The sequence below is a fragment of the Cricetulus griseus genome, chromosome 7, assembly GCF_003668045.3.
Source record: "Cricetulus griseus strain 17A/GY chromosome 7, alternate assembly CriGri-PICRH-1.0, whole genome shotgun sequence".
Lineage (NCBI taxonomy): Eukaryota > Metazoa > Chordata > Mammalia > Rodentia > Cricetidae > Cricetulus > Cricetulus griseus.
In genome coordinates, this window is record NC_048600.1 from 94,389,394 (window position 1) to 94,416,153 (window position 26,760).

Below are 26,760 nucleotides of genomic sequence, written 5' to 3' on the forward strand. Positions count from 1 at the left end.
ACTTCTCTCCTGCATAGTTTTCATTTCTCATCTGTAATGGTACATTCATTGGTCCCCTGGGAAGAGAATGAGTACTCCAGTTTTCCGTAAGAAGAGATACAGGAAAGCGATTGTCTTGGGTGGGCTCCTGTGCAGCTGCATGCCTGGTACACAAGGCATGATCCTGTGCTTTAACTGTTGATATTGGGTATGGATCAAAGGTGTGTGATTCTCCTTTGAAAATTTCAACAGCTACTGACCATCATTCCTATTCAGATCAATTGAAGAAAGAGTAAGCCTAGTGGGGGAAGAACTAGAAATGAAATCAGGACACAAATAACAATGTCACTCATCAGGAAGTGGTTTGGCTTCTTAGAAGCTTGTAAAATAAGGCATTAGTGCATTCAAAGAGAAGTTGGCATTGGAAAGACATGTGCATTGAGCTGTGGCAATAGCTCCATGATTGTTGCACAAGCATGGGGATCTGAGTTTGGATCCTTGGAACCCACATAAAAGCCAGGTATGGTGGCGTGTACCTAGAATCCTAGGGTTGGGGAGGCTTGCTAGCTAAATCTGTGAACTTCAGGTTTTGTGAAAGACATTGTCTCAAAACAGAAGGTGAAAACCAATAGAAGTTGATGTCTGATTTCCAAATGTGTAGACACAGGCAAACACACCTCCACACACATGTGTACACACATGCATATACCCCACCACACACACAGAAACACATGTATGCTAAACAATAAAGAAGAAGCAAGCAACTTTGAAATGAGTTCTTAACCAATGACATCATGTCCTCTTGTCTCTCAGGAGTCCTGTCTACTAGGAGTGTTTGAAACAGGGCAGAAGTGGAAGACAGAGCCCAGGCATCAGCAGGTGAGGGGTCTGGTTTCAAATTCCATCTGTCCACTACCAAACCGTAGTCTCCTCAATGGTTAGGTGGTTGTGTTATGGTTGTGTTATGGTTGTGTGGTGCTCTCTCAGACTCACTGTCACACAAGTGTGAAAGGCTAAGAATGGGAATGATGGAGCTGACTGTGGTGGCTTCCGGTTGAGGAGCTGTGCTGCAATGCTGTGATGATGTTAGAGGCTTCCTGTGACAGGTTCCTGGGAATGATATAAGGTAGCAAAAGGAGAAACAACATCACATTAAAGGAATAAACCAGGTCAGAGATCATCATGGCAACTTGCCCTACCCAGTCTAAAGGAGAATGCTCACATACTTCCAGCTTTGGGCAAGCAGGGGTGAAGCCATATGGGAGGCATGGAGAAAGACAGAGGAGAGAGAAGAGGCAGCCCCTTGATGCTCAGTTTCAGTACTACACTGTAGTCTTTTGTTTTCCTGACCCTTCTGCAGCCTTCATCAGCCATCAGCCTTTCCTTTAGTCTCTGTTCTTTTTGTCTCTAGAGCCTCAACCAAGGCAGGAACCAACACACCAGGAGAACAGACTGTGAGGAAAGATGCCAAGGTCAGAATCATTCCTCTCTAAGTGAGGATGCTATGGGGTTTTCCTCATCCTTTGGTGTTCTGCAGGTGGCATTTGCTAAGATCTTGGTGGGGAAACCAGACACATCCCCCAGGCTCTGGCTGCTGTGCTTTCCCATATCCTGATGGTCCTGCCCCCCCCCAACAGTCTCTCCTTATGCTTTTGGTGGGTAAAACCTCTCTAGTCTTCCTTTTGCCTTCCCTGGGCTGCCATCAATGTCCATATCTGTTTGCTGAGCTGAAGTCCTTCTTCAGCAGCACAGAGTAGGCCTCATTCTGTGCTGCTGTCTATTCTCTGTGATCTTCTCCCACCCTGTTCTCTGGCCAGAGCAAGAGCAGAATACCCTAAATCCCTAAAGGCAGAATTTCACTGTGGTTAGAGCCAAAGTCTTGGTGGGAAGGAAGTCCATCTCAGTTCCAGGCTCTACCACTTTCTAGTTGTGTGTCCTTGGGCACATTTCTTGGCTCTCTTTGTTCTAGTTTTATTGTCTGTCAAATGATATTCAGTCATTTCTCTTGATTAGAGCTGGGGACACACCTGTGAATGTGCTGGATTTTCTGAGAAAGACTTTCAAGGACTCATCATAATCCTTGAAGACTGATGTCTCCTCTATTGTCATGACTTCCAGAGAGGATGGGAGTGGGGGGGCTACTGTTCTTTATGTTTCTGAATGAGGCTGGGCTCACACTCTTCCTTTTTGCCCATTGAGGAGGAACCAGACATGCTTTTAGGATAGGTCAAGGCAGCCCACCCCATCATCCCATTGGTCACAGAAGTAGCTTCCCTGGTGGTGAGGCTAATCTAAATGCTTGACTTCCAGGGTGGCCTGATGCCCAACTACAGTATACTTCTCTACTGAGCTGACTTCACTCACAGCTTCCCATCAGACTGTCCCCCTTGTGTGTACATGTGCATGCATGCCCACGTGCTTTTGGAGACCATAGAACAACTCTGAGTGTCACCCTCAGGAACGGCATCCATCTCTTTTGAGACAAACTCTCTTGTTTGTAATCAGGCTAGACTGGCTGTTGAGTGAGCCCTGGGGATTCATCTGTCTCCACCTCCTCAGGACCAGGACTAGAACTGTGTACCACCACACCCTGAAGTCTCATGAGTTCTGGAGATTGAACTCAGCTCCTTGTACTTTGAAGACAAGTGTTTTACAGACTGAGCCCCACTCCCTCATCAGGCTTTTAGGCAGAGATCCCAGAGCTCCATTCAATTTAATAGTTCATCACACATCAACAGAGCCTCTAGCATGGACTCAGCCTGGAGGTGGGTACTGGAGCCTGGAGGTGGGTACTGGACACAGACAGGAGTCGATCTCAATCCCAGAGACAGATACATATGCTGTATCTCTTGTCTCTCCATGCATGGATGGAGGCAGCTCCTGCCAGGGCCTACAGATTCTTCCATGAGCCTTGGAAATTGTGTTTGTAGGCCTTGCAACTAAAACAACAAGTTCAAGAACAGACAAAAATCTTTACAAAAGTTGATTTTTATAAAAAGGGAAATTTTGGAGCCACAAGAGTGACCTCTGGAGGTGCTGGGAGGAGAGGTCAGATGTGACAGAGGGAGATTGTCTGCTGGGGAAGGGGTCACACAGGACCAGCCCCAGGAGAGGCTAGCTTCTCTGTGTGAGTCTGTGTGTTAGGTGTGAGGTGTAGACTATAAAACATACTTGTTACTAGATACATTATGCATGTCCTTAAAAAATTCCCACAGTTTATATAAAAATATACAAAATGAGCCCTTGTTAGAAACATCCAAGGAGCTAGAAAAAAGATAAATTTCCTGTACACAACCCCTCTTCTGCAGTTCTCAGTCCCTGTGACCTTCTCTACAATGTTTCTGTATGCTGATGCACAGACATGTGCATTTGTAAAATAAGTATAGATTACTGCGTGGGCTCTCTGAATACAAATAGGGCTATACTCAGTGTATTGTCCCACAATTTACTTCTTTCTTTTACTAGTCTATTTTGGAACTTTTCCCTGAGGGCCCTCCAAAATCTTCCCTGCCCTGTTTAACCATGGCAGAGGGGCAGGTGGCTGGATATGCACTCTCTCTCATTAATAATCTCATTGATGAGTGTGTCTCTGATTTCTTGCTCATAAGAACAACTGCAGAAAAGACGGGCATTCATGCTTCTTGGGGTGTGTGTGTGTGTGTATGTATGACTTCATGTGAGCAGATTCTGAGAACCGAAACGTCTTTATTTGTGTGTGCTATAGCATAAGTCTAGCATGTCAGAGGACAACTTGCAGGAATTGGTTCTTCCCTTCCACTGTGGTCTTTGGAATCAAATTCAGGTCATCAGGCTTGACAGAAAATGCCTTCACCTGCTGAGCTATCTCATTGGCCTGGCATCTATTTTTAACTTTAGCCTTCTTTTTAAAAATATTTATTTATTTAATGTATATGTGAGTATGTCTGAGTATATCTTTGGGTGCCACATGCATGCCTGGTGTCTGTGGAGGCCAGAAGAGGGTGTTGGATCCCCTAGACCTAGAGTGACAGGTAGTTTTGAGCTGCCATAAGTGGGTGCTGGGAGCCAAACCTGAGTCCTCTCCAAGAACAGTAATTATTCTTAACTGTTGAGCCATCTCTAGCCTCCATATTAATGCCTCCTGCCAACTCTGCATTCTCCACAGCTATCTCATCTGCCCTATGATCCAGAGATACTCTTCTGGTGGGTTCCAGTCTTTCTTCTACTTGTCCTTGCTGGGATCCCCTTGTCTATCCAGAGCACAGACACTGTTTTCCTGAGTCCCTGAGATTTTTTTTGGCTTTTTCAGACAGGGTTTCTCCATATAACACTGGCTGTCTTGGAACTCACCTTGTAGACCAGGCTGGCCTCTAACTCAGAGATCCACCTGCCTCTGTCTGGCTCCTGAGTCCTGTCTTAACACATGTAGTATATAATCTCAGGAGTGATGACTTTTATTTCAGAATGACATTTTTCCCCCACCAGAGAAACAGCTGCAGGGCTCACTGAAAACCACTGAAACAACATTGCTTAGCTCTCTTGTTTATTCACTTACTGGTCTACAGTGCTGGGCTCTGGTCTTGTTGCTGTGGAAGCCAAAGAGTGTTCTCTTATTGGATAGGGCAAGACATGCACACAGCTTGGCTGATTAGATACATTTATATTGAAAGCCAGTTGGCTGCTGTTGTGAGGGGGTGAGGGGTGGTATTTCAACAGGTTGGGGCCCAGAGGTGCTTTGGGGGCAGAACAATCTAGCAGAGAAACTAAGATTTACTAGCTCATGGGGGAATGATTACTGGGGCTGTCTGGCTTGGTTGTCACAACATAAACAAATCCAGGGACTTCTGCAGCCCTGATAGAAAAACAAAACAAAACAAAACAAAACAAAACAAAACTCAGTAAGTGGTTTTCAAGCATGAAGGAGGAGGGAAGGGGAACAAGAAAGAGATGTCCTTCCAGGTAGGTTCCCTCCCCTCTGCCCTTGCCAAGGGAGTGTGAGAGCCAGTAGGACTGTTCCTATTCTTTCATTCACTGTGGTTGGCATCTCTAAGAGATTTGTTTGTGATTACTATTTCACCTTCCCAGCTGGCAAGGAAAGCCGAGACAGCTTTTGACCTAGTATAGAAGTGTCCTGTACAGATTTTCTTACCTCTTATTAAAACACACACACACACACACACACACACACACACACACACACACACACACACACACTGAGAAACCAAACACGAATCATTTGGGAGTTCAGATAGCAAGCTGCTCATGAATCAAAAGATAATATGGTACTGTCCGGCAGGACCCAACCCAGGAAGGTTCTGATTTATTAACTTGTCTCCAGAGTAAGATAAAGTAGGTGAATCAATAGACACTGGGCCTCCTCCCCTCTGCCCCTGTCCAAGGAGGAAATAAGGCATGGAGAATGAGCAGGAGGAGACAGAGAAGGTGTGGCACACAGGGATAACACACAGTGAAAGGTAGAGTGGTGGTGCATTTTGTGGGTGATGGGGTAAGTAGAGTGAGAAAGCTCTGGAAAGGGGGCAGGACTGGAAGGGTCTGTGAGGGAGGTAGGTGTGTAACATCTACTTTAGAACAATCATATCAATGCAAGGGGTGGATTGGATAGGGTCAGGATGGGAAGCAGCAAGGCAGGTGTGTTTTTATCTAAGAGAAATTGTGAAATGTTAATTAGAATTGCACCTGGGATGGGGATAGTAATATCTAGCAGTTATTGTGCATTTACTGTGTACTAGGAACTACTCTAGAGATGTTGTGTGTATGAACTCACTTAGTGAGGTAGGAGCCATCATTATTCCTAGTTTCCAGATGAAGACGAGTTATAAGATCATATATCTAGCAAATGGGGATTTGTCTTCAGGTCATTTACAGGGCTGGAGAATCTAGGGAGAACAAACAATTTGGAGTGTAGATTTGGAGACATGGGAAAGCATAGTTGGGGCTATTGATTTGAGGTCAAGGGACTCCAAGGACATTGTAAAAATCCACGGAGAGGGTCATAAAACTTAAAGGGTGGTAGCTATAGGAATCCTAGAGCACTATCTATGGGATTTCAGTGAAGAATGACACTTGTATCATTGGGTCTGGGCATCAGGAAAGATGTCTGGCCCAAGGGTGAACTTCAGGGGATACATATACTATCTCCCAGTGTCAATATCCTGGAGTACCCAACACATAAGGGTGAACAAGGCATGAATTCTATGAAGAGGCCCAAGGCCAAGAAGGTAGAGAGGTGGAAAGAAGACAATGGTGGCCAGGAGTGTCACAGGGAGGGTATGACCATCTGGCCACATCCACATGAGAGCCAAGATGTGACAAATACTGAGGAGTAGGGGTTTGGGAGATGGCTTAAGCATGAGGACCAAGTTCAGATTCCCAGTTCCCATGTAAAAAGCTGTAATCCTAGCACTGGGAGGTAGAGACAAGGGATTCTGTGGGCCCATTCTCCCACTAGCTTAGCCAGTCAGTGAACTCCAGGTTCAGTGACAAACCCTGTCTCAAAAAATAAGGTGGGAGCTGACAGAGGAAGATGCCCAACATTCACCTCTTGCCTCTACATGTGAACATGTAGAGTGTGTACATGTAGACATGCATGCATCGCCTGAGTACAGGCACACAAACACACACACATAGCCTGAGCTTCCTTATTAATGAAGATGGGGTTTAGTCAAAGATTTCATGGGCAACCTTGCTGAAGAAAAGTTTCAGGGGAGTACTGGGGCTTGAGAAGGAGGTGAAAGAATCCACCCAAACAAGCATGGCACTCTCTTCAGGAATAAGAGGGAGAGACCTCGAGGCTGAGGCAGGGACACACACACAAAATTTATCTATAATAAATGAGCACATTTTATATGTCTTTTCGGGAGTCTTCCAACACAGCTGGACAGGGAGGGTACCTAGCTCATCGCAACTAATCAACAATTCCTCTAATAAGTCCTTTTCACCCCTCCCTCATTCCCTGCCATTAACCCCATCTTGAGAAAAACAAGCTCATATTGTACAGAAAAAATGTTGAAAGCCTGGGGAGAATCCAGAGATATTTCTACTTTGGGGGATGCATGGTAATAGTGATTAAGTAGTTAAGTGGTAGATGCTTAATTGATTGTTCTTTTCAGTCTACTTGTAGGAAACAATGTACCCTGAGGGTGTACAGGGAGTATCCACACATCTCCTTCTGGAACTTTCCCAGTGCTTCAGGGGGGTGGAACTGGATCTGCCATATTTATATGGCTCCAGCTTTGGCAGTTTGGAAGTCACTGAGGACATGTGCAATAAATTCTCTACTGCCCCCCAAAACAAGGGAAAAAACAACTGAGCAAGCCTCCATTTCTAATGGGGATGGTGAAGCAAATCTCAACACCATGGGCGGGCTGTCAGGCTGACAAATGAGTCTTCTCTTTTGAAAGGCACTCGGGAAGTTGAATTCAGAGGCTCCACTAGAACAATCACAAGCCAGAGGTAGGCTCCTCCCACCTAGCAGCTGGGCCTTTTCATTTTGAAGGTGGAGGATAATGTTTCTTGTGACCCTCAAGGGGGATTCCCTCCATATGTTGGAAACACAGCTAAACACCGAAACAAAGAGAAAGGGTGAGAGGCTTCTGATAGGAAAACCTAAATGTCAGTCACACCAGTGTTAGCAACGGCCTGTGATGCCGGCGCTGGACATGGTTTGATAACTTGTTACTTTCACATGGGTTTACTCAGTCACCAGGATTCTATAGCTGCTTCCAGCATATAATCCATTACCTGTCTCGGGTGGTGGAGGCTCTGGGATATTGCAGGGGCTCCTAGAGAGCTGAGCTACCCAAGGCAACATTTTTCAGGCAGGGACATACCTTTGTTTAACTAGGTTTAAGGAAAAAGCACATTTAGAAAAGTAATCTTTGCTTTGGTATTTAGCCCATGAGCTAAATATGTGTAATTATGTGTGGGTGGGAGAATTTTTACTATATGAGGGGACTTTCCCACTCGGAGCACTGGTTCCTCCCAGTCACAAGAGCCACTTAGGGCCCCTACTCTGGAACCAGTTGTCCTAGCATGAATCTTACTGACCTGCCAGGAATGGGCTTTCTGTTCCATTGTCTTGTCACCTCTGGCCTACTTGCAAGGTTTCCTTGCACTCTGGGTTGAGATAACAGTGTCTTGGCTTAAGAATGACACAGCCACCATATTTCACTGGTGTGCCAGAGTAAGCACCATCAAGAAAGAGGATCACTTCCCATTGTCACGGGGAGACCCAATTAATCCCCCGAACATAGTCCCTATTTCAGAAATGACAAAATGAGAAAAAGCTCACTTAGAAATGAGAAAATGAGAAAAGACACGTGCCATCTATGAGATTCAATGTTTGGGCACCAGGGTCCCTTTGGTAAAACGAAAATGTACAGTCAATCACAAAGTTATACTTGGTTTGATGGGATTTTTTCCCATTGTTAAAGCCAACACCCACTTGTAGCTTCTAGAAGAGCAGAAACTGGGTCTGTATTGTTTGGCATGTTACCCCTCCCCTTGCTGCTTCCCTCTCCCCAGTAGCTGCTCAACAAATATTTGCTGAACAAATAAATAAAACAAAGCCACGTTATGAAAGACATGAAAAGCTGGAAAAGAAAATGAATCATTCATAATTGCCCTGCTGTGGGTATTTTGGCTTATTTCCTTCAAGTCTTATTTCCCGTGAATATGCTCTTTTCTATACATGTAAACATAATGTATTATTAGATTTAGCTCTGGGATGTGTTTTTGTATTTCTCTATTAATATGAATGAAATGATGAAACGAGATGATGCGGAAATGCATTGAGGACTGTAAAATGTTTAACAAATATCTTGTTATTAGTTATAATAAGCGGAGAAGTACGGAAATGAATGAGGCTGACTCGCCATCAATACTCTGCAATACAAACAGCCACTCTGCCCTTGGACGCTGCAAATAGGTTTCTCTCCATCCTGCTCACCATGGGGAGCCCCTCTGTCTCATCTTGGTAAGAGAAACACTGACTTAAGCTTCTTAGGAATCATCTGCTCCAACTTCCCACCCAGCCTAGAATTTTCTTCCATGTCACGGATGGAGGATGAGCCTGGGAGGAATAACCATGTCTCTCAGTCTCCTGAAGAGCAGCCGCAGCCTCCACGAACATTCTCCTTCCTAACCTTTGCTAGTGGAGAAAGAAGTTATGGCTCATGTGCTGAGGAGCATGGCTCAGAGGGCTGTTGCGACAGCCATGATAGGCACATCCAACAAACCACGAAGTCGGGTTTGCTTTAGACAACAAGTCACAATCATCCTCTTTAGCATCCAAGAATTCCCCGGCACATCTATTGGTCTAAACCATGCTTGGTTCTTTGAGGCCATGTGGGCTTGTTCCTCCTGCACAAAGGAATGCTGAGAGAGCTCCCTTTGCTCACATTCCCCACTCTCCACTGGCTTTCCATCTCAGCCTCTGTAGACTTGAACTAACAGTGACACAGTTTCTGACAGCTCATGGCTATATCCTTAGGGCAACTCTATCCCCCCCTTGAAATGGTCACCCTGAAAAAAGCAAAGTTCTGTCAAAAGAATGAACCTTTCAATTTATATACACCAGAGGATGTATGGGGACCAGTCTCCCAGGCTCTTTGGGGAGGGGAGAGGAGCCCCACTTTTGCAGCATTGGCAGTATAACCTGATGGGTTTCACAGGGACCACACCCAGTTTGTGTTTCTATAGTTTTTCACTTCTCTGACTCTGCTCAAGTCCTTTCGGTCACCTTTCTTCATTGTCTCTCTAACTCCTGACGATCTCTGTGTAAGTCCATGCCTATGACCATCCACCCTGGACTCTTGGCTCTGTTTACATCGGCAGAATCCAGGAGCCCACTCAGGCTGCGAGCTTAGGCTTCAGGCTCTCTCTAGCTGTCTGTCTGTCTGTCTGTCTGTCTGTCTGTCTGTCTGTCTGTCTGCCTGCCTGCCTGCCTATACTGGGCAATCTGGATTCTCACTCTCCTTGATTGTCACATCCTTAGTCACAAACTTGGTCCAGCTGTCCATCGAGAGTCTTCTTGCCCTCAAGAATACTTTCTGTTTAGACCACTTACCTCTGTCTCTGGGGACTGGAGAGTCCAGGATAACCTCTCAGAATCCATGCGCCCCCCCCCTGCCAAAAAAACTACCATCCCTGCTACACACTGCAGTAGAGGCTGACCTTGGCCTCAACTAACTGACCAGGTGTGTGCACAGAATAGAGTATGCATGAGCCAGTCATCACTAACACTTCCTCAGAGACTTAACAAATATAGCCTGTCTAATGCTGGGTGTGGTGGCACACCCCTTTAATACCAGAACTCAGAAGGCAGAGGCAAGCCGATCTCTGTGAGTTTGAGGCCAACCTGGTCTACAAAGTGAGCTCCAGGACAGCCAGGGCAGTTACACAGAGAAACCCTGTCTCGAAAAACCAAATATATTTATATCTGTATCTAATATTGATGGATCTAAAACTAGTTTTTAATTCAGAATACGACTTTATAATGTAGCTAAAGACCTGTGATCAGTACCAAGTGAAAGACAACACCAGAGTCAAACTCTAATAGCACGACGGGCTAAGTGTGGCTCCATTTTTATGTTCTGGAACCATTTCTCCCTCAGCAGGAGCCTCCCATCACATACTACTCTGCCTCACCCAGTAAACTGTCTTGGGTTACCTGGCTGGGGACTCTTTTTTAGTCCAGGCAAAGCAGACAGCAAACATTCAGGAAGTTGGAGAAAGAAACCCTGTCTTTGGCTGTTCTGCTTTGAGACTGCTTCCCTACTGAGAGGCTGAGAAGATTTCCCTTCTGAGATGTAAAACCCACTTTAGACATGAATGGTGCCAGCCCTCTCCCTCCTTTACTGCAGATCCTGCTGGCTGGGTGGGGCTCTGCCCAGGGCTACATCAAAGGATGGTGGGAAGCTCACAGAAGAGGCTTCACTCTTCTTAAGTAGGAAGAGCTAGCAACTGTGCCAACCCTTGTAGGCTGCTTTGAATTTCATTAATACAAATGTTAAGACTATCAAACCTGGCTTAGCAGTTTGTTTTCGCATACACTGCCAAAAATTAAATAAATGAATAATAAATAAAAAGAGTGGTAGAATGTTCTGAGGGAAAGAAGAAAACCATTCAGTGAAACAAAAGAGTAAGTTTCATTTTTTTGTACAGGTGATTTTAGGAGTCAACAGAAGGTTCTGGAGAACTGGTGAAGGCATTCACTTAGTATTTTTTCATTTCTCCTCCTTATGCTTTTGAGGTAGCTGGACTAAACTGAGGGCCCATGATCTGGGGAGCATGGGAACTTACCCTCTGCTCTTGTGTAGCCACGAAGGTCTGGAACCCCGGAGCCACCCCAAAGCCCAGCTCTTGGATGAAAGGCGGCTCAGACTGACTGTGGATCTGAACCTTCACTCCTGCTTCAAACGTTGTTTCCTCTGAAAGAACAAACATGGACAGAGCCGTGGGTCAGGGACAGCAGGTGCTCATGGGGTCCTGGGGCTGGGGAGCTCTTGGGAACACTAAAGGTATTGTGCTGTAGGAATGATGGCTCCGCATCTGCAGCACTGAACCCTGAGCCTGTGACTTTCCGCAGAGACATCTTGAGATAGAGGATAACCTGCTTTGTGCGGACGGGCTCAGTGCAGTCATAGGGTCCCTGTGGGAGGGGGCAGGGGCCAGAGTTAGAGGAAGAAAGCAAGGAAGTCATGCTTCTGGCTTTAAACAGGGAGGAAGAGTCACTGGCTAAGAGATGGATGAAGTTTCTAGAAGCTGGAAAGAGTGGGAGCATGGATTTCCCCACAAAATCTCCAAAAGCAACACAGCCTTGGTTTTATAAGCCTAGGAAAGACCATTTCAGAATTGTGACTTTAGAAAGTGTGTGTGTGTGTGTGTGTGTGTGTGTGTGTGTGTGTGTGTGTGTGTGTGTGTTACATGTTACATGTATGTGAGCAGCTCACCTGTGTGGGAGCCTGTGGAGAGCAGAGGCTGAAATCAACATGTCTTCGTCAGTTGCTCTCCATATCATCATCATCATCATCATCATCATCATCATCATCCATTATTATCTCTCAGTGAACCTGCTGCTCAGTATTTCTGCTAGGCTGGATAGCCCCTGAGATCTAATTGCCTTTAAGCCACTTTGACACACAAGTGCTGGGGTTACAGGTGCACACCACCATACTCAGCTCTTTCATATGGGTTCTGGGTAATTGAGCTCATGTCTTCATAGTGGCATAAGTACTTTACCTACTTAGTCATCTCCCTAGCCCAGGACCTTAGAACTTTTTATTGCATTTATGTATGAATGTATGTATGTATGTATGTATGTATGTATGTACGTACGTAGGTTGTGCTCATGTTGCTGGAGCGGAGCATGCACCAAGGGGATTGCATACGTACGTACGCACACACGCACTGATCTATCTATCTATCTATCTATCTATCTATCTATCTATCTATCTATCTATCTATCTATCTTCTTGAGACTAGGTCTCACTATGTAGCTTTGGCTGTCCTGGAACTCAATCTGTGGATCAGGCTGGTCTCAAACTCACAAAAATTCACCTGCCTCTGTCTCCTGAGTTCTAAGATTAAAGCTGTGTGCCACTACGCCTGTCTAGATTTTTTTTAAAAAAGGATTTGCCATTATTATTTTAAGGTGTGTGTGTGTGTGTGTGTGTGTGTGTGTGTGTGTGTGTGTGTGTTATGTGCACTTGGGTGTGGGTGCTTAAAGAAACCAGAGAAGCTGAAGTTGAAGGAGATCATCACTGTACACTGGGGGTGCTGGGTGCTCTTTCTCTGGAAGAGCAGTGTGTGCTTTTAACCAACGAGCCATCTCTCCAGCCTGTGACCTTAGAATTAAAAAAAAATGTGTTTTTCTGTTACAGCCAGAACGTGAATCTAATTTAAGTCAATTAGGCTAACTCCCTGTCTCAGTCACCATTTTTGTAAAATGTGATTATGAAATGAGTAACATCCCTTCCCAAGTTCCCATCCAGTCTTCTGGATAGATTCTCCAAAGCTCTTATATTTTATTTACTAAATTCTTTACTGGGCCATGAGCTGATGTTGAGAATGTCAGGAAGAGAAAAACTGTATAGAATTAGAAACAAAAACACAGGGCTTGCTTGAATGCCTGCCTCCTCTGAACTTCAAGAGATAGGCAGGCAGAGCAGAGGCCACCCTGACAGCTTGGGTGGGAGAAATGGCCCTTGGCAGTAAGAAGGGACTGGAGAGGCAGAGCCTGGCTTCTCAGTAGGTTGTGCTCACTGTTGCTGGAGCAGAGCATGCACCAAGGGGATTGCATCAGCTTACAGATGAGGTTCTGAAGCACAAACCTGTATAGCTCTCCCTTTGCTTATGAGGACCCTGGCTCTGCAGCCCTGCCCTCCCACCCCCACTTCCAGCCTTGCTCTGGGCACAGGCCATGTGGTCACACCTCCCAAGGCTGCCTGGATTGGCTGTTGCTGGTTCCTGTGTGCATAGGCACACAAATCTCCTGCCTCCAAAGTCCTTCTGCGCTGTCCATCTGATCCTTACCGTATTTGCCTTGAAGAACTCAGAGCCTCAGCCCCACCCAAAACTACTCCTTCTCTTGTGTGGTTGTAGTTCCTGTATCCTTGTGCCAGAGCGTCTACCGCACTTCTGTGACTGTCCTTTATCTGTCTATCTCCTTCCTCAGGCTGCAACATCTTGAAGCCCAGACTTGAGCTTTGTCTGTGGGTCTCAGAGCTCTTCAGCAGGACACCCAGACACCTACTGAATGAATGAGTGGGTGCTCTGAAATTGAAGTGTATCCACTTACTAACAGGCAAGGCCACTCTGGGCTCCAAATTAAAAAAAGAAAAGAATGAGAGAATGTAGATACATGCAGAAGTGAGGGGGAGTGGAGTAGAGGGTGGGTACTGGGGAGGGCGGAAGGATATATCAGCGTTGGGTCCATGGCTTAGGAAAGGGTTGGGATGCATCAAAGCGGCCAGAGAAGAAACGGGCTGTAGGCAGCTACAGGGATATTAAGACTATAGAAAGTGTGGCAGTTACTGACTGAGGCAGGCTTGGCTTGGTCTGTGTTTTGGAGCTGGTAAGACTCCATAGTCAAGGGTGTATGGATAGTAGAGTCCAGCAGGCAGAGAGAACTGGAGAAAGGATAGGAAATACTCTCATAATTTAGACAAGGCATCCACTGGTCGATATGGGGCTCCATGAAAAGAGAACCTTTACCAGGACATGGCTTCAGATAGGGTTCCATACCCTGGGTCAGAATCATAGGCAAGCTGTGTATACTCCCTTCCTCCTTCCTGTGGTCAACTGTTGTGTGGTTCCCTCACCCAGATTGCCCTACCTGTGATGGTTTGAATGAGAATGGTCTCCACAGGCCCATACTCTGTCTCCAGTTAGTTGAACTGTTTGGGAAGTATTATGAGGTGTGGCCTCATTGGAGGGAGTGTCGTACTGGGTGTAGGAGATGTGCCATCTCCTATGAATGGCAGACAATGTGTCTTACTGATGGTGAGAGACAATGCCTCAGAAGAGACACTTCATTATTCCTCCTAGCTCCTGGCCTTACACATGGCTGGTAGATTCTCAATGAAGGTTTTCTTGGTCAGGGAAGAACATGGAGTGAGAGTAGGGTGCCCAGTGATCCACTTACAGCAGCTATGTTCTCTAACTTCTGCCCAAGAAAGGGAAGGAGGAGCTGAAGCCCAGGCTGAAGCAGTGGAGAACCATGGGATGCTGAAGCTACAGGGATCCTTGTGCTGTGAGGAAGTAACTGCTTTCAGGGAGTCCTGGGAAGGAACTGGCAAGCTGCCCGAACTTGTTTCTAGCTAGTTGAAGCTGCTATACAACTGGGTTTAGGAAACCTCCTAGCCAGTAAAGACAGGCTCAAAGCATGGCTTGTGGCCTCCAGGAAGAAATGAGAAATGAAACTTTTCTGTTGGAAACGCCATGAGTAATGGGAGAAACAATCAGCCTGGGGAGCCTGACCAGTGAGAGCTGCTGGGTTAGGGGTTTACAAGAGACCTCGGTTTATTTTAGAAGCAATAGTAGCTGTAGCAGAGAGTAAAACTAAAGCAACCTCATTTTATTTTACGTTAACAGCAATTGGATGGATGATAGAATGATAAGATGGATGTTTCTCTCTCTCTCTCTCTCTCTGTGTGCGTGTGTGTGTTCATTGCATTCATGCTATAAGTACATGTTTGTATGGGTGTATGCAAGTATTCATGCAAGCACACCTGCACTATGGTCATTGGGTGTCTGTCTTAATTGATCTCTAACTTATTTTTTAAAAAGCTTTTTTCTTACTCCCCCCCCCCCTGTGTGTGTGTGTGTGTGTGTGTGTGTGTGTGTGTGTGTCTATGTCTGTGCATGGGTATGTGGTGTACATGAGTGCACGTACCCATAGAGCCTAGAGGCATTAGATTCCTCCTGGAGCTGTAGTTATAGACTGGTTGCCAGTTGCTCAACATGGCTGCTAGGAACCAAATTCAATTTTGGGCAAGAGCAGTGCACATTCTTAACAACTGAGTCATCTCTCCAGACCACCCAGCTTAATTTTTAAAGACAGAATCTCCCATTGAACTGGAGCTCACTTACTTGACAAAACCTATATGGTTCCACCTGTCTCTGTTCGGTCAGCTCTGGCCTTACAGACATGTGCTGTTCTGCCCAGCTTCTGTGAGGGAGCTAGAGATCCAAACTCAGGTCGGCGCCATTGCCTCACAGGCCCTGTACAAACTGAGCAGTCTCCTCAGCTCCTGGTTTCTGCTGATTTAGACTAGCGCTGTGCAGAGGGAATGTCTGCATGGAAGGGACCATGCTCTGTAACCATGAAGTGTGTGACTTCCATGATGGAGAAACTGGACCTTTTATTTTAACTAATGGAAACAAAAGCCATTATGTGGCTAGTGACTTACTTGAGAACATGGTGGTGTAGCATCTAATCCTGAGCCTTCTCAGGGCTACAGGGATGAGGGTGATTCCACCAGCCACTATCCTGCCCTCTCCTTGTCCACACAGGTTCTGGGCTACTTGGGTGTAGATCTGAACAGCAGATATAAGTGTATTCATGGGCAGACCAAGCTGTGGTCCTAGGTCATCCAGCTGCATTTTCCCCAAGTTTCGTTCCCATGTCTCTAGATAGATTTTGCTTCTGTTTCTCCTTAGAGCTGTCCTTTATCTCTCTCTGGATTATTCTCTAGGTTGCTTGTGAATGGCAGCCCACTCCAGCCCCTGCTCCCCGCAGCCTGTCTCCATCATTTCTTGAACATGCCACTTTATGGAGAGCCGAGTTACCAAATACAGTTTGTTAGACTCTCTCTCTCTCTCTCTCTCTCTCTCTCTCTCTCTCTCTCTCTCTCTGTGTGTGTGTGTGTGTGTGTGTGTGTGTGTGTGTGTGTGACACTTAGGATCTAACACTAAAAATTCTGGGAATTTTATGGGGAAAACTATGGGAAGAACCAGGAATCTTCATTTCCAGGAATTCTTTCCAGGTCACCTGAACCACATTTGGAGAAATAGTGATATAGTCCAGAGAGAGAGAGAATGACTTGCCCAAGGTCACACAGCAAGGCAAGGGCATAGCCAGGGCTTAAAGTCAAGTCTTTTGATTTTTTTTTTTTGAGACAGGTTTTCTCTATGTAGCCCCAAAGTCTTTTGATTTTTAATCTAGCATTCCTTGTGTGGTTCATTCAGTGTGAGCAGATGCCCTGTAGCTCTGGGGGTCTGAATGGAGAGCAATGAACAGGCTTATATACTTCATTGTCAGATCTTCAACTGTGCCAGCACAGGGTTGTCGAAAAGCAGAGCTTCATAAATGTTAAATGAACAAATGAGAGAGGGCCTAACCTCCATACATGCCTGCTGTTCCCTGCCCTGGCACCCATGCAACCACCCAGGTTCTGGAGGAACAGGAAAACACTTGTGCCTGGGACCCACAGGTCTCACCTGCTGAGATGGCAGCAGGACAGCCTACATAACAGCCACAATAAAAGCAGTATCTGGGACCACCTGCATAGAACAAAATGCCAATATGGGCCCCTTGTTGAAAAAACTGTTTTTTTTTTTGAAGATAGAATGCCAACATTTACTTAAAAAATAAATTCCAAATTAAAAAAGAATCAAGAAACCCAGGTAGTAATGATGGCATCACACTGAGCTGGTGGCCCTTCTGAGCAGGGATCCAGCGTGACTGCCCTGATAGTCCCGCTGCTCACATCACCCTCATCACCAAGTGCTACAACACCGCCTCCTTCAAAGGTGCAGGCCCCATGTTGGTGAAGGATTTGTTTACACATCCCTGAACACCGGGACTCAAAGCCTCAGAGTTGGAAAGTGTGAGAGGGCAGAGACAAAGGGAAAGCTCCCCCAAACACAGCATTGGGAGCTCATGTTAATCAGGATGGAGCTGAACTCCAGATCTTAACATGTTGCTGAACCACTGAGGAGCATGACTCCGCAGAGTTCGGCGTGCAGAAGCCAGCCTCCGCCAGCCTTCTCTGGGAGCACGGCCTGGCACGCACAAGGTGAGATTTACCTGGGGAGGTGTTTTCAGTGCACGCAGAATGGATTTGGGAGCTCCGAGGGAGGAGGCAGGAGCGATGGGCAGAATGCATAATGGGGCAGGGAAAGTACATGGCAATAAAAGGAGCTTAAATCTTTAATCTTTGCAAATTACAGGAAACACGGAGAGGAAATAAGCACTGGAGAGGAGGAGGAAGAAAAGCGGCTCTGAAAAGCGGAGGGAATTTTCTAGGCTCAGGCAAGGGATGTGTTGCTACAACACGATCTTGTTTGGAACAAAACTGACTATTACAGGGACTATGTTGTGTGTGTGTGTGGGGGGCAGCTTCAGGGGCATCTTGAGGAAGGGGAATGGCACTCTAGAGGGGATGTCTCCTAGTGCAGGAAGGCCCTGCAGGATAGCTGCTGCTCACTCACCCCTGTGCCATCCATGCCTCCCCACTGCTGTGTGCCCTGGGGAGGTAACTGGGGACTTTGACTGGGAATTTACTGGTGGATTCTCTCTGGCCCTCTGGCATCTGGTAGAGGAGGTAGTCAGGGAATGATGGACCAGATAGAAAACTGGTAGGCTAGAGGAGTCTCAGAATGGGACGTTCAGCCCCTGTGCTGGCTCGACACAAGGAGGGGTCATCTGGGAAGTAGGAATCTTCTTGAGAAACTGAGCAAATGCTTCTGTAGGATTGACCTGTAGGCAAGTGGGGTGTTTTCTTGATTGGTGATTGATGTGGGGGGCTCAGCTTCCTATGGGCAGTGCCATGCCTGGTCTGGGAGTCCTGAGTACCACAAGAAAGTAGCTCAAGAAAGCCATGAGGAGCAAGCTAGTAAGCAACACTCCTCCTCACTGGCCTCTGCGTCAGTCCCTACCTCCATGTTCCTGCCCTATTGGCGTTCCTGCTTCAGATTCTCTCAGTGGTAGACTGTGATGTGGGGCTAAGCTGCAATAAACCCTTTCCTCCCCAGGCTGCTTTTGGTCATGGTGCTTTATCACAGCAATAGAAACCCTAAGACAGCCCCTATTTGCCAGGTCACTGTGGTCAGCTGCTTGTTACTTTAGAAGGCCACAGCTTGGGGACGGGGACAGGGGGGTGGAGTTGGGATTGGGTGACCTCTCACTCTGTTCTTAGTTTTCTCTCTGTTGCTGTGATAAAATACTCTGACCAAAACCAACTTGGAGAGGACAGGCCTTATTTGGCTTCCAGTGCTAGCCCATCATCGAGGGAAGGAAAGGCAGAAGCTCGAAGCAGAACCACAGTGGGCTGCACGCTCTCACATGGGTCGTTAATTAAGAAGATGACCCAGAGACATGCCCACAGACAAATCTAATGTGAGAAATTCCTCAGATGAGGTTTCCTCTCCCCACTTTAGTTTGTGTCAAATTGGTCCGTGTTCTCTCTGCCTTCTGAGAGTAGCGCTTTCCCTCTTCCTGGTGGCCAATGTCTCTCCCCTCCTGTCCTCCGTCCCAGACACTGAGCAATCCGTGTTGCTTTCCTAGGCATTGCCTGCTCTTTTGTAAATAGTCCTGGGTTATTCTCTCCTTCTATCCAGTTTGAGGGTAGAGGCCCCATGGAATTTTGCTTAACTCCTGAGAGACAGCAGAGTTCCTACCAGGTCACTTGTTTGAGTGTCCTTAAGGGTAGAGATCTCACCCTCTGTAGAGGCAGGCAAGGTTTCCACAGCTTATCCTTGCATCCTGTGAACTCTACCTGTCTGTAGAGTGTATTATCAGGCTAGGTCCATCCCCCCACCTTCCTCTACACACACCTTCAAGGCTCACCCTGAGATGGTGCACCCCTTTCCCTAATGAGTGAGCCAGGTGTTTTGAGCAGGCAGAAACATATGGATCTCCTACTTGGAGGGTGAGAACCAGGGAACCTGGGATGGCTGGTGAACTGTACAGAGGTCCGGGGCATGGCAGGGTGAAATCAAATCCATCTCTCAGGCCCCTCACAAGTATTCACTTTCTAAGAGTCTCACCCTGTTCCCACCATCTGCAATGACTATGGGCATCTCTAGTTTTCTTCAGAGGGGAGTTGTGAGTCCATGCTAGAAGAACTCAGTCATTTGCCGTGTCACTAACATTACTCAGTCACCATCGAGTTAGTGTTGCTGGCTTGTGCTCTATCATTTTGCTGTCTTCCATTCCGCTTTGCTTAGGTTAGCCCTTCCTCAGCTCCACTTGCTTGGCTTCTATCCATCTTGCTGTCACTCCCTCCCTCAAGCTGTCCTTCCACCACTCAGTGCCCAGTATCTAGGACTTAACATCTTGACCCTTGGTTGTCTTGTTAATTGACCATTAAGATTGAGTGAATCTTTGTGGACCCCAATACATCCTGTGGGCATTTTTGTGTGTCAAAGAGCAGGAGTCTAGTGGCAAATCAGGCAGAGTCTCAGTCCTTATGGGACTATGTTCTGGTGTGTATGTTGGGGCGGGGGAGCAGCAAACAGGGACATGAATGATGGCATGTCTGTGTGATTGGCATGTGCTAGGAGGAAAAGTAGGGGAGGGGCAGGGTGTGTATGTCTTTCCTGGATGGGAGTTTGGGGAGGTCTTAGGGTCTGGCATTTGTACTATAAACCCACAGAAAGGGAGTGGAGAAGCTGTGAGATGACCTAGGGAAAGCCTTCTAGGTAGAGTGCCTGGCAAGTTCAAATGTCGAGGACACAGGGTGCCCTCACTCAGCATAGCTCAAGACCAGCAAGGAAGTCAGAATGGTGTAGATATGGCCGGAAGTCAGCTGGTTGTTTCATTTATTCCTCAAAGGTACTCTGCAAGGTCAATGTTCCCATTGTGCACAGGGGTAAGCAAGAGGCTCAGGGAGGTTTATGTGACTTAGTTACACAAAGCCAATCTAGAATCAAGCCTTGACCTCCCTGCCCTTTGCTTTCCTGCGTGTGGCCTTACTTAGATACTTGGTGCCTTTTGGTATCCCTGGCCATGTTCTGCTATGGGTTGGGGGTCCATTGAGCCTTTGTAGGCCAGGATGCTGAGTCTCTTGAGTTTTCAACCTTCTCTGGGACATATAAATCACAATATTAGCATGAGAATAGTAAGCTTTGGGTTTTCACAGACTAACTGGATTTTTCCAGCCATACTGTGGCAGCTGCCTTTGTCTCCATTGCACTGTATTTTATTCATTTTTTAATGTTATGTTCGTTTTTTTTTTTTTTTTTGATAAAGAAACCAAAACCTAGGGAAAGTCACAAACAGGTCCAGAGCCTCAGATTTGTGGCTGCAGAGGTTTTTGGTGTGATGAGAGCTCTAGAACCCTTATCAACTCAACAAACTTTGCATTTTTCAGGTGAGAAGAATGAGACTCACAGAAGAGGGAGTGGCCAATGGTAGCCTGGAAGGTGACAGCCGGACAGAACCAGCATCCAAATGTCTTGACTCCTCATATCCCTCTGTCCTTTATCAAATGGTCACATGAGTCTTTGCCCCCCTCCCCAATAACAGACACATAGTCTCCAAGCTGGACAGGGATGGAGGGGAGAACATTTTAACTTATGGTGGGCTTGGCAACTTCTCCTCTTTCGTCTCTAAGTTCCAAGAGACCAGGTAGAAAGGAGCTGTTGGATTCTCTTTGAGTTCAACCAGAAGCATTGTTTTGATTCCTGTGCTTGTGCAGGCTCCTGAGACATCAGAGGGCCCCACGATCTGGCAAGAGAGACAGGTGGGCTCATCAGGAGAAATGTGAGCTGATTTCCAGCCATGTGACATAAGAGCTAGGTGGTCTCAGACGGGTTGCATTCTCTCTTTGGAGTCTTATCGGTTTTTTTTTTTTTGGTGTGTTTGTTAAAATGAAGTGGGGGCTGATCATCTGGATTCGTTTTAACTTTAACTTTCTGTGAGCTAGGGACTGTGGTGGTCCATAGGTTCAAATATTTGAATGCTTAGTCATCAGAGAGTGGAACTGTTTGAAAGAATTAGGATTAGGACATGTGGCCAGGTTGAAGGAGAGGTGGACTAGTTCTGAACAAAGTGTGTCACTGTGGGTGGGGCTTTGAAGTTTTAAAAGCTCACATCAGGCCTGGGCTCTCTCTGACTGAGCCTGTAGATCAGGATGTAAAGCTTTCAGCTATTTCTTCAGTGCCTTGTGTACTTCCATGTTCCCCACTATGGTGATAATGGACTAAACCTCTGAAACTATAAGCATCCCCAATTAAATGTTTTCTTTGATAAGAGCTACCATGGTCATGGTGTCTCTTCACAGCAATAGAACAGTGACTAAGACAAGGGTGATGTGTAAATCTCTTAACCTCATTGCATCTCATTTGAAAAAAACAGATTTAAAAAATAGACACGGCTGTTCAGAACTCATCAAGTCAGATGGGGCTGATTTTTTCCAAATCAGGAAACCATGAACTGCTGTCTATCTAAAACTGGAATGTGCATGTCTTGTCCTTTCTCTTTACCCCTCCCTGGTAGACAAGCCTAGGAAGGCAGTAGCCCTGAGTAAGAAAATCTAAATCCAATATGAGATTGGCAAGAACAAGCTCCATTGCTTCCAGGTGACAGTTTGAGGCTACTTGAGCTTTTGGTGGAAGAAAAAAATCAATACTGGGTCCCCTTGCTGGGTGGCTTCAATTGTCTGTCCTGGGCCAGTGTTACACATGAAGCACAGTGTTCTCATGAATGACTGGTGATCTGGGAGACACTGTTGAATGGCTACAAGAGTTTGGGAAAAGCTGCACACTCCAACCCCTCCTGAGGAGCTTTGGAACACACAAATATTTTAAGGACCCCATGACATCCTGTAGGAAAAATGTGATACTTTGTTGAAATGTTACCAAAAGTAATTTTGTGTGTGTGTACATGCATGTGCAGGTATCCATGGAGACCAGAAGAGGGTGCAGGTGTTACAGGAAGTTGTGAGCAGCCTGATGTAGGTACAAGGAACAGAACTCAGGTCCTCTGCAATAGCTCTTAACTGAGAGTCATCTCTCCAGCCCTATACATTTTCCATTTTAAAGTAGAAAGGACCAAGGTAGACCCAGTCAGATGTGGATTCTAACCCTGGTTTCAATATTTCTTAGCCAGGACACCATGAGAGAGAGACTTGCTTCCCGGCTGTTAAATATGCTAACCAGTGAGAGGGTTAGAATTTCCCTGTATGTGTGTGTGACAGGACTGAATAGCTCCTTCTATAATGCAGGGCCAGGTGTCCAAGATGGGGAAAGAGATAGATATGTTAAATTTTGGTCAGGTAACCAAGAAGTGTGGCTACACTTTGGTTTCTGCTAAACAGAGAATTTGCAAAGTAGGGATCAGAGAAGGAGCCAGGTATGGAGTTCAGTCCAGTTTCATTACAAAAAGATTTACCCCAAGGAGTTTTTAAAATAATGTGTTTCCCTAGTGCATTTGGGCTCAGAGACGATAAATTGCTTGATAAGAAGGCTGATCACTGGGTTGGATGATCAGCGTGTGGGAGACAGCACCTTTGAAAAGTCACTGGGGAGGTTCATGTCTCTGAAATTATCGAGGCAGTTAGTGGATGAATGTGATTCTATTTATGAAAATTTTGACAGCAGAAGTCAGGTTTGATGAGGTTGCTGAATGGATCTTGTAGCATATTGACCGATAAGTGTACCAGATTAAAAATCCATCCTAAGTGACACAGAATTCATAGCAACCCTGTTTGACTATTTTCCCAATCAGCAAATATAAAAACATGGAGGTTTTCATGTGTGGTGATCTAAGAAAAAGGTTTTGCTGTTAAGAAGTCTTTCTCTGACCTCTGCGTGGTGGGAAACAGTGGTCTAGGACTGAGCTTCCTACAACTGACTATCCCCAGGGACCATGGTACAGTGAGGATTCGGGGCATGCCCTGGGATTCTGCATGCCTAACAAGCTCCTAGCTGAGCCCAGGCTTCTGATGAGGACTGACTTCCAGATCCATAGTAGAGTTATCATAATAATCATTACCGTGTGTGTGTGTGTGTGTGTGTGTGTGTGTGTGTGTGTGTGTGTGTGTGTGTGTGTGTGTCCAAGGAGGCTGGAAGGGGGTGTTGTATCACCTGGGAGTTATAGACAGTTGTGCACAGTCCATCATGGGTTCTAGGATCAGAATTTGATTCCTCTGAGAGAACTCCAAGTGCTCTTAACTGCTGAGTCACCTTTCCAGCTCTCACATCTACAATTTAGCAAAACACACCAGGCCAATTACCGGATGGTTTAGCCTCTATCTAGAAGTCAGCATAGCATACTCTGGGCTTATCTTGACTTTCCTCTCTCTGTACTTGAGATTTCAGCAACTCATAACCCTGTGGCCTCCTCTAACTCTCATGTATTGCCTAGCAAATGGAGAAACTGAGGTCATTTCTTCTCTGCAGCTCCCTTGAGATACTCTTTTCCTCCCTTCTTGGAATTGATGCCTCCTCCCTTGTTCTTTATTTTTATTCTGGTGAGCATAGCACCCAGGAGCACTCATTCATGTTTCCTGACCACAATGTGAAGACTTGGCTACTCATAGATACTGGGTATAAAGGGTATAAGATGAAAAGATTTTGAACTATGATTATATGGATCCCCCATAAAGTCTCTAGATTGTCTATTCTTGAAAACTTAGCCTGGACCTTTGCCTGTATCCCTGAGATGCCTGAGCACACAGTGGGTGCTCAGTGAAGATTTCCTAAAGAGCAGACATGGGTACCAAGGGTGTATCTGTTTCATCAGCTCTCCGGGTTTTCTCTTTGGACTGCTGGCTGGCTGGGACCTCTAACATGATCATATATGCTTTCTGCAGCATGAGTAGCAAGTCTCCAGCAAGATAAAAATCAGGTTGCTTCATAGATTCCTGCCTCCAACAGTGCATCTAATTAATAGCATCATTCCTCCTATGTCTTCAGGCACCTGTGGAGATGCCCACCCAGCACAAAGCCCTTCTCTGAGAGTAAGCAGGGCATCTCAGCTGGTGGCTGCATGTCACTGTGCTCTGGACTCTCAGAATTCAGGCCAGAGCTGCTGCCTCTTATTCTTGGGAAGTCCTTAGGACCTGGCACCACGACAAGAGTTTTTGCTGGGAGCAGAGATGCTGGAGAAACCATGGCAACCATCAATCTCATTCTTGTCGTGTCCCATTTGTAATGGGGGGTAGGAAATGTATTCTCCCTGATGGCTGCTCAGGCCTTCCAGCTATGGTAAAAATTTATGGTTATTTTTAATTTAACTTTTATATTTATCAAAGCAGTCTATGTACATAATTTTAAAAGCTAAATGGTGCTGCAAGGTACTGAATGAAAAAACATTAGTTTCCTGATCTATCTCTGCACCCCACCCCCACTCCTGGATTAAGTCCCACTCCTTTGAGGCATTGACTTTAAGCTCACTGCTTGAGTTTTCTTTTCTGTGTTCATGTTCACGTTTCACAGGCAACAACTGCTTTCCAGTTATGTCTCAGTGGCATAACTCTGGCATGCTTTCTCCTGAATTCTTACCCTGGAAAATGAATATGTGGGCTTCTTCCATGGGATGCCTACATATTCTGGTCACCCTCAGAATACAAGTATATATTTTGGTTCAATTAGTGGTTAGCCTTTACATAATTACGACTACATAAAATGCTGCCCACAGTCCAATGTTGTAACATAGAAAGGCCTGTGTTTGTGTGTTCTTCTGTATATGGGTATATGGATGGCACATGTGTGAAGGTTGGAGCATAACATCAGGTGTTGTTTCTGTTTGAGACAAGGCCTGTCACTGGTCTAGGACTTCATCAAGGACCTACCTGTCACCATCGTCATGAAGCACTGTGTCAGCTTTTTATTTGGGCTCTAGGGATCTGAACTCGGGTCCTCGCACTTTTGAAGGAACTGCTTTACTGACTGAGACATCTCTCCAGCTCCATAGATGGTTGTGATCTCAGTTTTCCTAACCCTCCTCACCCCCATCTTTTGGTTTTGCATGGCTTAGAGTTTTGCTTGCTCATTTGTCCCATTCTTCTCTCTGGAAACCTGGCGTGGGAGCAAAACTCTGAAATGCCCTTCAGGACAGTGGCCAGATCTACAAACATGGTCCCGCCTGGAGCCCACAGCTGCCTGCTCTGCTTTGGACTCTCTGGCCCCTCCTCACACCTGCCCCTTTCTCCATCTACGTCTGGAATTCTCCTTAAGCCAGGTTCTCTGTTTCCAGACTCTCACAGCATACTCCTACAGGCTTTATTTTCTCATCTTTCAGTAACTTCTAGGAAAATCTACCCAGACAGATTTTTCTGAAGCCCAGTTCTGCACTCACACACCTCATTTGCAGTTCAGTGAGTGTAGCATTCTGTATTGGACAAGAAGGGTGGTGACCTTACCTCCAAAGATGCTCTGCCTCCCTTGTGTGGTCCTGACACCTGATTCCGGATCCCAGGAAGACGACTGTTTCCTTCCTCTCCAGAAACATTTAAGATGTCCTTTATTATTATTATTATTATTAATTATTAATTATTATTATTATTATTTCTGCCAGCCCACCCAGATTTTGCAAATCTGTGTCTTGACCCATGTGCTCTGTCGCCACCACAGACAGGGCTTGGTGATCTTGCAGCTGGGGAAGCGCTGCATCAATTCCTTCCCAATGTCCTTCCCTGGCCCTTCAGTCATTTTAGAGCTCCTTCTATAGAGATGTTAGATTTTTTCTGCATTGATTCTTTCCTTCTCATGTTTTTTCTCTCTCACTTGCATCTTCTGGTCTTTTACTTTTCACTTTTGGCTCCTATAGACTGCATTTTAATATATACAATCATATTTTAATTTTCATTTCTTCTTCTTCTTCTCAAAATGTCCCTTTTTAATATTATCCTGTGCATCTGTGGATGTATTATTGCTTCTCTCTTCTGAGGATGCTAATTAAATCATTTCAATGCTTCTGTTTTTGCATTTATTTTTTCACTTATTAAATACTAAATATTACTTAATATGACCAAGGTGCTTTTCTAAACCCATCGTTTATATTAACTCATATTTCAACTAACAATACAATGGAGTAGATATTATCATTTTAAATCTAGAGGTGGTAAAACATGCCCAGGGAAGTTAAATAGCTCATCATAGGTCACAGAGCTGGAAAGTGGCATAGCTGGGACTTGAACCCCAGCAACCTGGCTTTTCAGCCTGTACTAGTAGCAACAATCTCTATCTTATACTTTTTGTGTGTGTGTTCGCTTTTGGGTCCTTTGTTAGTGTCAGTCCTTAAATGAGTGTCCTCCCTTAAATGCCTGGCTCTGTGGTTGTCCATGGTTAAGAGGTACTTAAAGCTTGTAGATGTTCTTTTTGGGTGTTTGG

At 45.8% G+C, this 26,760-nt stretch overlaps 1 protein-coding gene across 2 annotated transcripts in view; it reads right to left on the minus strand.

The window, feature by feature from the left end:
- The window catches only part of Asic2 (acid sensing ion channel subunit 2), a 1,077,671-nt gene that overhangs the window by 63,252 nt on the left and 987,659 nt on the right, over window positions 1-26,760 (minus strand). For both annotated transcript variants that reach the window (XM_035447471.1, XM_027426503.2), the window contains exon 3: window positions 11,281-11,408. In XM_035447471.1, coding sequence (XP_035303362.1) covers window positions 11,281-11,408 — 128 coding nt within the window. The remainder of the gene's footprint in view (window positions 1-11,280; window positions 11,409-26,760) is intronic.